This window comes from Populus nigra, chromosome 14 (assembly GCF_951802175.1).
Source record: "Populus nigra chromosome 14, ddPopNigr1.1, whole genome shotgun sequence".
NCBI classification, from domain to species: Eukaryota; Viridiplantae; Streptophyta; class Magnoliopsida; order Malpighiales; family Salicaceae; genus Populus; species Populus nigra.
In genome coordinates this window covers 7,670,797-7,683,351 of record NC_084865.1, presented here as the reverse complement: position 1 = coordinate 7,683,351, position 12,555 = coordinate 7,670,797, and the positions used below count along the sequence as shown (strand labels likewise).

The following is a 12,555-nucleotide window of genomic DNA, read 5'->3' as shown; positions in this document are numbered from 1 at the left end:
CCGATTGTTGAATCAGAAGCGACGCAGTTTTCAGGAGTTAAGAAGGGGGGAAACCGGCCTTGGAGTAACCAAATAGAGGACAAGAACAAACTTAAACCAACACTCAAACACCCCATCTCTTTAAAAGGGGGTATAAATACAAAAAGGAGAGAGAAGGTGACCTTTCCTTTTCCCAAAGTCTGTCTCCAGCAGCTGCATGCTTCTTTTTCCCCTTCCTCTTTTCCAACAAAAATTTAAACTCAGCCAGCTATAGATGCCTCTATGAGAGTGAGAGAGAGAGTTGAGAGCTTGAGAGAAGGCTGAACAATTGCATAGAGGGAAGAGGGAAAGAGGCTGGAACCGGTAGGAAGAAACTAACAAAAAAAAGAACCGATAGAGAAAGAAAAAGGGGGAGAATCAGGAGAAAGAGAGAAGGAATACTATCAAACTATCCCAAATCCATTTAGATTCGAAAGGTATGGGCCATATAGTCTCCTTCCTCTTGTTTTTGAGACCCCAAAATAAAAAATGATGAAGAAAACCCTAAGAAAAATTAACCTAGGACCTCTAGTCTAATTGTGAAGGAAAAATTGAAATCAACTAAGAGGACAAGATAACATAAATGAAATGAGGCCAATTTATAGAACGTTTAACAAAGAAAAACGAATAAATTAAATGAATAAAACATGGTAGAGGGTCGACCATAGCTGAAGAGTTGGCTAGAATGCATTGTGTAATAATCTGCACATGGGTGTTCATGTTAAAATCATGTGACTCTGCTGGAATTTAATGACAAATTATGTGCTAGAATTCAATTCGCATGTGTGTGTTCATGCTAAAATCATGTGACTCTGCTGGAATCTAATGACAAATTATGTGCTGGAATTGAATTTGCATATGTGTGTTCATGCCAAAATCATGTGACTCTACTATAATTTAATGAAAGATTATGTGTTGGAATTGAATTCGCATGTGTGTTCATGTTAAAATTATGTGATTCTGCTTGAATCTAATGACAGATTATGTGCTGGAATTGAATTTGCATGTGTGTGTTAATGCTAAAATCATGTGACTCTACTGGAAACTAATGATAAATTGTGTTGTCTGCAGCGAATTAGCGTTCGCTACCAAAATTGTATTGTGTGCAGCGAATCAGCGCTTACTGCCGAAAATTGAGTTGTGTGTAACGACTTAGCATTCACTGCCAAAAGTTATGTTGTCTGCAGTGAGTCAATGTTCGCTGCCTAAACTGTGTTGTGTGCAATGAATCAGCGCTCATTGTCGAAAATTTGTGTTGTCTGCAGCAAATCAGCGTTCATTGCCAAAATTGTGTTGTCTGCAGCTGCCAAAATTGTGTTATATGCAGAGAATCAGTGTTCGCTGTTGAAATTATGTTGTTTATAGCGAATTAGCGTTCACTGCTAAAATTGTGTTGCGAATTAGCGTTCATTGCTGAAATTATGTTGCGAATTAGCGTTCACTGCTGAAATTATGTTGTCTATAGCGAATTAGCGTTCACTGCTGAAATTGTGTTGTATGTAGCAAATTAGCGTTCACTGCTAAAATTATGTTATCTGTAACGAATTAGCGTTCACTGCTGAAATTGTGTTGTGTGCAGGGAATCATCATTCACTGCCGAAAATTGAGTTGTTTGCAGCAAATTAGCGTTCTCTACTGAAAAATGTGTTGTATGCAACGAATCAGCGTTCACGGCTGAAATTGTGTTGTGCAGTGAATCATCGTGCGCTGCCAAAAATTGTGTTGTCCACAGTGAATTATTGTTCGCTGCCAAAATTGTATTGTGTGCAGCAAATCAGCGTTTGTTGCTGAAATTTATGTTGTCTGCAGCGAATTAGATTTCGCTGCTGAAAATTGTGTTGTGTCCAACAAATCAGCGTTCGCTATCAAAAATTGAGTTGTTTGCAGCGAATTAGCATTTGCTGCTGAAATTAGCATTCTGCAGACAACTCAATTTTCGGCAGCGAACAGTGATTCGCTGCACGCAACACAACTTTCGGCAGAGAATGCTAATTCACTACAGACAACATAATTTTCAGCAACAAATGTTAATTCACTGCAGATAACACAATTTTCAACAACAAACGATGATTCACTGCACACAACACAATTTCAGTAGCAAACGTTGATTCACTGCAACCAACACCATTTTGACAGTGAACGCCGATTCACTGCAAATAACACAATTTCAACAATGAATGCTAATTCGCTGAAGACAACACAATTTTAAACAACGAACGCTGATTTGCTGCACACAACACAATTTCGACAGCGAACGCTAACTTGATGCAGACAACACAATTTGTCATTAGTTTCCAGCAGAGTCACATGATTTTAGCATGAACACACACATGCAAATTCAATTCCAGCACATAATCTATCATTAGATTCCAGCAGAGTCACATGATTTTAGCATGAACACACACATACAAATTCAATTTCAGCACATAATCTGTCATTAAATTCTGGCAGTCACATGATTTTAACATGAACACTCACATGCATATTATTACACAATGTATTCTAGCCAACTCTTTAGTTATGGGCGACCCTCTACAATGTTTTATTCATTCAATTTCTTTGTTTTTCTTTGTTAAATGTTCTGTAAATTGGCCTCATTTCAATTATGTATGCATGTCCTCTTAGTTGATTTCAATTTCCTTCACAACTAGCCTAGAGGTCCTTGGTCAATTTTCTTAGGTCTTCTTCGTCATTTCGGTTCTGAGGTCTCAAGAACAAAAGGAAGGAGACTACATGGCCCATTCCTTTTGAATCTAAGTTGATCTGGGACAATTTAATAGTATTCCTTCTCTGCTTCTCTCGGTTCTCTCCCTTCTTCTTCCTTTATCGGTTCTTTTTTTTATGTCAGTTTCTTCCCACCGGTTCCAGCCTTTTCCCCCTTCCCTCTAAGCAATTGTTTAACGTTCTCTCAAGCTCTCAACTCTCTCTCACTCACTCACTCTCACAAAGGCATCTGCAGCTGGCTGAGTTTAAATTTTTGTTGGGAAAAAGAAAGAGAAAAAAGGAGCATGCAGCTGCTGGAGACAGATTTTGGGAAGAGGAAAGGTCACCTTCTCTCTCCTCCTTGTATTTATACCCCCTCTTAAAGAGCTGGGGTGTTTGGGTGTTGGTTTAAGTTTGTTCTTGTTCTCCCTTTGGTTACTCCAATACTGGGTTTTCCCCCCTCTTAACTCCTGATAATTGCGTCGCTGCTGACTCAATAAGCGGCAGCGAAATCTATGTTGATGTCGATTCAACAATCGATAGTGATGATGGGATCATTTGTGGCTTTCATTTTTGTTGGATGTTTACATTCCCTCATAAAACGAAACTTGTTGACACAAAGATCAATCATTTTGGTAACCAAAACCAGTGTCAACCAGCAATTTTCTCTCTTTACTGCTAAAATCCGATGACTCTCACCTTCTTTCTCAAACCAAGAACTGAAAAATTTGGAAAATCAAGTTTTGAACCAAAATTGATTTTTCTTGGAATTTTGAAATTAGAGGTATCTAAAATTTATAATTCAGAAAGTATGAGGACTACAATGAATGTTTCACAACAAGTTTGAAAATATCACTCATTGCCTCCGTTTTTTTCACTTTAGTCCTCTATCTTTTAATCTCATCATTTTGTAGCAAATTAACTTACATTGACCTTCAATTGGATCCTATAAGGGCTAAAATAAAGTTTATAGACAAAAAATTGCATTGTGGCAATCCACAATGCAATGAGTTTGTGTCTACAATGGTATGGGCTACAATGTTTTGCCCACGCTTTTTAGATTATAGTTAACTAAATCATTGGTCTGCATTAGACTACAGGTTAGATCAATTTTTTTTAACGTTGAAAAAAATTTAGGCATTATTAATGTTTTTTCCAATAGAAAAAAAATATCATATGAATTGACTCAATGTGACCTGATCAACTCATGTCAACCCGAATTACATGTCAAATTTGTAACCATGATTGTAAGATCATGATAGCTCCACAAAAATAAATCAAAAATAATTATGACATCTAATTTTTAATTAACTCAATGTTAAAAGATGAAATTAAAAAAAAACAAAAAACAACATGAGTCAACCCGAGAATAACATGCCGAACTAGCAACTCAAGTCATGAAATTGGGATTACTACATAGAAATAAAATCAAAATAAATCATGAAATTCAATTCTTAAATCAACCTATCGTTGAAGGATGAATTTCAAGAAAACACTCAATTAAAATAAAGGACATAAAAGATTCCCAGAGTCAACTCAGGTTAACACACCAAACCTGTGACCAGGATCATAAGATTAGGATAACCTCAAAAAATCATATAAAAACAAATAATGAAGCCTAATTCTCAATTAATAAAATACTGATGAATGAAAATGAAAAACACATCAATAACAAACAAAAATAAAAATAATCGAGTCAATTGGGTTAATATACTTGCAACCTGGTTCATAAGGTTAAGATAACCTGATAGAAAACAAATCAAAATAAATTATGAAATCTAATTACAACAAACCAAAATTTGAAAGATGAAATTAAAATTTTTAAAAAATATATAGGATAAAAAAAACAAAAACAAAACAATATTAAAAGGAATAATACTTTGTAAAATGGTGAAAATTAAAATCAACACATCTTTTAGTGTTTTGTTAATAATCCAAATGCTTGTAGTTATGTGACTAGTCGCATGATGTGATAATTAAAGTATGTTGTGATTGTCGTGTTGTGTGGTATGTTTGAAATAGGTTCAATTTTTTTATGGAAGTGTAATGTTTAATATTAAGCTTACCATAATTCTGAAAGAAGAATTTCCTTATTTTTCAAAGTTGCCAATTTTGAAATGGTTTTATTTGACTAAATTTTGAGAATACGAGGTAGTAACAATGATAATTTCTCGACAGAGATGTGATGATTTAAAAAAAAAAACCTAATATATAAATTAAGTTTAATTAATTAATGTGACAGGATTTATTACTTATTTTTTAAAAAATCTGTAGGATCATACAAAACATTTTCTTTTCGGAACAAAGAGACTAATAACTCTATTCACATCACATTTTGACCTCCAAATACAAATCTACACAAACTCATTGATTGTAATCCGCCACAAGTAATTACGCTGCGAGTCACAAATTACGACACCAGGACTGCACAAGAAGGTTTGCACCACGAAGGCCTGATCCTCCGTGGAACCCCTCAACTAGCAAAATTTGAGGTGGAATGCCATGAAATATAAAAGACAGGTTGATACAGCAAATTCTGCCACCCTCAGCTTTTTCTCTGGTTATTAGCCTTTTTGCCCCCCTTGGGACTCTTCCCTGAAGACGATTCCACTAATATTGGCAAGAAAGCTTCATCCTTGAGTTCATTCGATATACATAGCTGCTCCACCGTGCTTCCCGCTTCCAGGGACACCATCAAATCCCTAAGCTGCATGTCAATGGTAATATATCAATTTTAATCTAAATTGCAGATCTATCTTTCCTTGTCTATAATAAGAATAGGATACGAAAGATGTCCAGAAAAAATAATCACCTGTTCTTCCAGGTCCTGAATTTTATCGTCCTTTATTTTCAAAGCCATTTTCTCCCTGAAAAAAAGGTGATACCACCAAAGTAGAGTTTGATTGGAATATAGGAATTCGAGATGTTTTCAATATGCATTTTTGGCGGCAAAAAAAAACAGGAAATGGAGCAAGTATTGACTGAGGTGGGACTGTTGATGGTTTTCAACTTTCCTAACCAATCCACATAGCATTTCATGTAAAACTATCACAGCCATCATTTCAAACATGGCCAACATAGAAAATGTAAAACTGAACTAATGTATAGAGAAAATTTAAAACATGGAAAACATCTAACTATTAACTCAATAGCAAGACTATAAAAACTAATTTTAACTTCCACATCACACATTTTGTAATAGAAACTTGGGTTAATACCATGCAATAATGCAAAGTCCAAACACAGGATGAAGGCTTTTGTTATAAACGAAACATACCTCTCTTCAATTTCCGATATCTTTGCCTTCCATATCTCCTGATTTTTCACTAAATTCTCATTGAGCTACAAGAAGAGAAAAGAAACGTGATAATTTGTAAACTTAGCATTAATACTTGGAATTAGAAATATATCACAAACAATGATACTGAGACATAACTACACCTCCTATCATCCTAACTAAACACGATCCGAAAAATTCTAAATAAGCCCAATTTCACACCAGAAACTGGGACTTACATCATCAAGGAATTTCTTCTCTTTTATACATCTATCCAGCTTGGCCTGAAACTTCTGTAGTTTTTGAGAAATAGCCTTCTTAACAGCTTTAGAAATTCCCCTTTCAGTTTCTTCTTCAACTTCTTCCAGCAAGGTCCCAAAAAACTATCAAAAGAAGATATCTTACTTCAGAGTACCGAAAAAAGTAAAGCATAATGTATAACAGACTAAAAAGCACAAGCCAAGGCAGACATGGCCACATCATAATGAAAATTATATTGAATGTCCCACATAGGCTCAAAAGGTAACTCATTCAATCATGGAAAGTTGAAGAATGCACTTACAAGATTTTGGTTCTCAAGTTGAGTTGCAAGGAGTTCATTGTACTCGTTGACAATCTGTAATAAATTTAAATAAGATTATTTATTAAAAAAATAGAAAAAACAATTACAACCTTTTCTAAGTAACACAGTAAACATTACTGCTTCAACTTTGCTGTTCAAAAGAGCCTCACTAACTCCAGAGTCTGCACAGTCACAACCTCCACAACCATCATAAGCATGCACATTGGGGGAATTCAACTCAACTAACTTCCCATCAGTTTTTGATTGAATCAGTCGGTGAACATAATTGTCACCAACATAATCCCACACACGTTGTGTGTCCAATTCAAGAGAATAGCAGTGTTGTGTTTCTTTCCAATGTTGTATGGCATGTCCTCCTTTATACCTGCACCAATATTTTTTGTTGAAAGAATGAGACTGAAGGATGTGCTTAAAAGAAGAAAAGAAAAAATCAATCCAGACATAAGAAGAAATTGAAACTATTACCTGCCACAGCCGACAAAACCACATAAAACACAAATCCATAGATTCTCAGAAGTTTGACATACAATACAAATTGATTTTTCAGGTTGTTGCTGGCAATATCGGCAAACCTGAAAGTGACATATAATAAATAACTGGTTAGCTAACTTTATAATAATCACAGAAGCAAATACAATAAACAACTGTAGCTACATAAGTCTATTGGCTAAACAAGTTAAAAATCCTAATCTAAAATTAGCATAAGCAAATGGATGTAGCAAAGCCAAAAGGGATTGAGATGGAAATTCTGCTTAAGCATTTCCTATAGAATCCATTTCATTCGAAAGCAAACATTTATTATTTCAATTTATTTTATGCAAATTGGCATATCGTATAATTAATGAAAATTACAAAACTTTTTATAAATAAAAACTTTTAGAACTAAGAGGATAATGAAGATTATAAGAGAATCAGATCAACAAGGGATTTTGAAACTAAAAGATGTGGATTAGAACTTTTTAGGAACCAAGATGGCTTGTTGAAAATTGTACAAACCAAGTAGATAGCCAGTGTAATTAGGATTTTAAGCTTCTAGAATCCAAAGTTTGCTGAACTCTCAGGAAGAAATTTGAGAAACCAATGGTCACAACTACCACTTCAACTATAGTATTGCCTAAGCACAACAACAAATACACCAGGCCCCTTAGTATCAGTTGAACTTCTTGATTGAGTTGGTGGTAAGTAGCCAAATGAAGTTTCATTTAAGTTTTGATGAGCTCAGAAATTATCACGTCGTTATTTTCATAACTATTAAGTTTTCCCTAACCATTTACAACCCTTTATTTCCCATATTTTCCAATTTCATTAATTTGCGCATCACAAAGAATGACTAGTAACCTCTGCAATTGCCTCCAAATACAGTGCGCTTAAGGAACTGATTTTTCTTTTTTTTAATTTTCAGATCAAACATGGCATAATATTTTAAGATTTTGAAAAGTAACAGATGGACTCTTCAGTGAAAAAAAAAAAATTGGAGATGAAAATTTCAGGGCACTTGAATCATACGAACTATGTGGAAGGTTTGTGAATTCTTCTCTATTAAACTCAATAAGTGTAACAGGCTACAACTCGTACAAACAACAAATGCCAGTAAAACACATCTACTCTAAAGATTACAATTTACAATATATGAGCAATATATGAAAGGAGAGCATGAAATTGAAACCTATCTTACTAATTAAACCATTAAACAATGCTATATGGCTCATCTGTAACTGATCTCTAAGAAATTTGATGATATGACATGCTACAATCCATAAAAACAGAAAATATCAGGAAACCAGCATTTACTCTGACAAATTACATTTGCATAAACAGTATAGAGAATGGGTAAGGATTTAGAACAACTTCTAGCCGAGGCATCAAAATATTTAGTGCATGCATGGATAGAGGAGCAGCAAAAGACCTTATATAATTTATTACAAGTCTAACTTAAATTCAACACATGAGATATCTCAACACACTATATCCAAGTACTTTTGAGGTACACTTAAAAAGCCCCAGAATACTTCACCAAATAGGAGCAAGTTAGTTGCATCTCAAGTGACAAAACTGAAAGGATTTAAACCTACCACAGGTTAAATTATTTTCTCATCATTCTACTTTCAAACTGGGTCCTAGACATTGCACATGCACAAGCAGCACATAAATAAAGTGCAAGAAAAATCAGGATATAGAAGAACTTCTAGCTTAGGCATCACTATAATTAGTGCAAACACGGACAGAGAAGCAGAAAACAACCTTACATAAGTTACATTTCAAAAAAATCTGCATTTGGGCATTAATCGATCAAAGTCAATCCATGGGATACTTGACAAACTGTATACAACACAAAGTGGTTGATTTTCAAGTCTGTTTGAGGCTGACTAAAAAACCCAGAATACTTCAACAAAGAGGAACAATTTAGTTGCATCTCAAGTCACAGGACTGAAAGAATTTGAATCTACCAAATGTTAAAATATTTTCTTATCACTCTACTTTCAAAGTGAGCCCATAACTTGCACATGCACAAGCAACACATAAACAAAGCGCAAGAAAAATCATAACCACTCACCGGACAAGAAGAGTCTGTCCATTTTGAAATGCAAGAGCAGTGAAAAGAATGGTTACAGATAGTTGTAAGAATTCCACCCATGTCTTGGTCTAGTCTCTCTGCAACATATAGAATTAGGACCATCTCCCACAGCATATGTTAGTGATGCATGTTACAATATCATGTGTGTTAATTTCCTGTTGAATAATAAATCCAAAATAACAAATAAGCTACACAAACACAAAAACATTCTCCATTGGCTCATTGAAATTATATCAAGTTTAGACTCACAAATTCCTTAAGACCCAAAGCTAGGCCAAAAAAACATAATGGTTAGATACATAAGGTATACCTGAGATATTGCTTATATTACAGTATTCTCCATGTCTTAGCAACTTCTAGGTGGGAGCAAGGAGGATGAAAAGAAGAAAGGATAGGAAAATGAGCAAGCAAGCCACTTCAGCTACTGAATCTCAAATTTTACCAGTACAACTCAGAACAACATAGTAGATAACAGTTCGGGTTTCCAGCTAACTTATGAAATAAAATTGAGAAGCAGACAAAGAGTATATTCTAAAGCAAAGAACCCATGAGAAGATCTCTCTGACTTATCCACTTGCTTTCTCAGCATGTACCTTACCTGCTTAATTGCATCAAGTTTTGATCTAGTAATTATTCTTTTTACAACCACCACTAGGAGCCGTGTTTACAGAAACTGGAATCAAAATAGAACAATTGTGGAAAAAAAAGAAACATTAGAAATATTTGGACCTTGCCAAATAGATAGAATTTTCCCTGACCTCTCAACCTAATTAATGTCACCATCACAACTTAACACCAACCCCCTCCCATTCTCTCCTGGTAAACAACAGAATTAACTTAAAGAGAACAATGAGTGCATCAGTAACCCCTTTAGTTAATGAACTCTGTAAGAAACTAACTGAACCAAAGAAACAGCGCACTGGAGATCATGGGGGAAATTGTAAAATGTATTCATACTTAAACAAAGACCATGCAGCACTCAATAGATGTATAGTCCACTAAGCAAAGAGATTACTGCTTCCAAGTAAACAGACAAGCAAAAAGGGCATGTTATTCTCTTAATAAAGCTTATCGGCTTTTCTAGCAATCTTGTCTCTTACTGAGCATACTGTTATCATGTCTGATACTGTCCATCTTTTCCTATAATAATTTCAAATTCCATTCTAGATATGAAGCATTATCAAAAGGCAGATTTGCAATGATAACAAAACATACCAAGACAAACTGGACATGACGGCTGTTCAGCTGTGCTTCTTGTAGATGGCTGAGAGTGTTCGAGTGAACCACTGTAACCAGTGAACTGGACATCAACTGTGAAAAGCACCTGGCACACTTCTTCCTGTATGAATACTAAAATGAATAGGTAACAATACAACAAGACAACTAATTTTAAGAAATAACTACAAAATGAGAGCAACAGGATAGAAATTGTTAAAGAAAAAATGCCTACCTCCAAAGAATTATATTGTCTACCATTGAAATGAAGGTAGAATTTATCAGTAGAGTCTTGAGTGTCAAATCTTGTAAGTATACTATACTGATCCTCCATTCCATCTAACCTAACATTCATTGCAACAAATCAATACTTTGACACGAAAGAAGAATTTTTTTTTTAAGTAATTATTGAAATCATTAATATTACCTAATAATTCGCATCTCCAAAATGTGGTGAATAAAAGAAGCACAAAACTGGCAGAAATCAGCATAAGTCATGTGGTTTGGCACTCCAATCACAGCCACAAGAGGTTTCCTTCTGACCTATGCCATTACCAACAAAATTAACAATCATTAATCTCATCATCAAAACCAAACACACAAACATAAACTGATAACATGCATACAGGGAGATCCGAAACAGCATCATTGGAGAAAAGGTGCATGACGCCTCGTGTCTCTTCAATCCTAGGGTTTCCAGAGGAGAAAGGCAACGCCTCACTCAATGACGACGATGATTCCTCAGCTGTAAGTTGCCAGAAGTGCTCCTCTGGCGAGGCCCTGCTGACTGCAGCAGTGCTTGAGCTGGATGACATGGCTGTTGAAAACATTAACAACTGTAGTAGTCATCATCAACTTAAAGCCTAAAACAATAACATTAAAAAGAAAGAACATAAACATCGACGAATGGCCTGAAATCCATTCAAACCTCAACTTTTCACGTCTCAACCCAAATATCAGGCCCCTGAGGCTCAAAACAACATTGTCTCAACATCCATCACATGAACCCGTTTATTTAAGCAAAGATTATGGTATTATGAACAAAACAAGAACCTGCAGTCCCTCCATTTTAATAAAACACCAAGAGGAGCAGATTTATTCGAAACAAAATAAAACTACCTCCAGATTTAAGCATAGTAAGCAGACTTCAAGAACCCAAATCCTGGATATCATAGTTTTCATGCTATGCAACCTGGGGCCAAAGGAAGCCTAAACCAGACCCAGCTGAAGCTGAAACCTTTTGACACCCAGAATTGCACAAACAATACTACCTTTCTATTCAAACCCCCACAACCAAAAGGACCATTTCCATGTATTCAATAGAAAAATCACACCAAGAGCCTCTCTTCATGTATCGGAAACACTAAAATACTTCTGCATACATTTCGAACGCTCAAAAGTCCTATAGGACTTCCCATTACATCTCAAAAACAGAAACCAAACATGCGTTTAAAGATATCAAAATCATTCAAAACAGAGACATGTAATATGCGTTTGAGGAAGCAATTAGGCAAAGGGGGTCATACCTGCAGTGAATGACTCTGATGGCCTTCACCAACTCTGAACCAACAGCCTTAGTGAAACCTGGTTGATTCGACCCAAAGCAAAGAGCGGTAGATGCTACCAGTAATGGATCGTGGCTGTGGGAAGAGTTGATGTGGTAGCTGGCGGTGGATGTTGCTGGGGGCTGCTTGAGGTGCGTGGTGGTGTGATCGTGTGCTGCCTTTGTTGAGGCAGGAGATGACGACGGTTGAGAGAGGAGAAGGGTGGTACTGTGGTGGTGGAAGTTATCTGTTGATTGGGTCAGTGGCGGTGGTTCGCTCCGGTTGCCCACTTTACGCATTTTTTAAGGACCGGTTACCTACACGCATCATCCCTGTAATTGTTTTTTTTAGCGTGGGTGTCCGGGCCAGCTTGAACGCACCTCGACTAATCCTGCGGGGCCCTGAAATTAATGACCATGTAAGTCTCCAGTGGTCATCATATGACCAACCACAATGTTCGAACCTAAAACCATAGAGAAAACAAACCTCTTGATCCCAAGTGTTTTTAAAATTTTAGTTGACTTAATCAATGTATCGCCTTATCTACATATTATTTGATAACACCGGGCTCTCTTTGTCACTCAAAAGTATTTATGTGCATTTAGGTGTAATGATAAAATATAAAAGCGAAAACCCCAAT

At 35.8% G+C, this 12,555-nt stretch overlaps 1 protein-coding gene across 5 annotated transcripts; it reads right to left on the bottom strand.

The window, feature by feature from the left end:
* Window positions 1-4,942: 4,942 nt before the first annotated feature.
* LOC133673535 (BRAP2 RING ZnF UBP domain-containing protein 2-like) lies at window positions 4,943-12,238 on the bottom strand. 5 transcript variants are annotated; one of them, XM_062094395.1, is made up of 13 exons: window positions 11,898-12,238; window positions 10,998-11,207; window positions 10,799-10,914; window positions 10,607-10,715; window positions 10,372-10,495; window positions 9,136-9,233; window positions 7,047-7,153; window positions 6,699-6,945; window positions 6,561-6,614; window positions 6,238-6,381; window positions 5,999-6,063; window positions 5,534-5,588; window positions 4,943-5,428 (listed from the first exon to the last, which is right to left on the bottom strand). In XM_062094395.1, the coding sequence occupies exons 2-13, from the start codon at window positions 11,199-11,201 to the stop codon at window positions 5,267-5,269; spliced, it is 1,485 nt and encodes a 494-aa protein (XP_061950379.1). In that variant the 5' UTR covers window positions 11,202-11,207; window positions 11,898-12,238; the 3' UTR covers window positions 4,943-5,266. The 5 variants fall into 5 exon arrangements, with proteins under 5 accessions (XP_061950379.1, XP_061950380.1, XP_061950381.1 ...); XM_062094396.1 differs by having other exon boundaries at window positions 10,998-11,188; window positions 11,898-12,237; XM_062094397.1 differs by having other exon boundaries at window positions 10,799-10,909; window positions 11,898-12,235.
* Window positions 12,239-12,555: the final 317 nt, after the last annotated feature.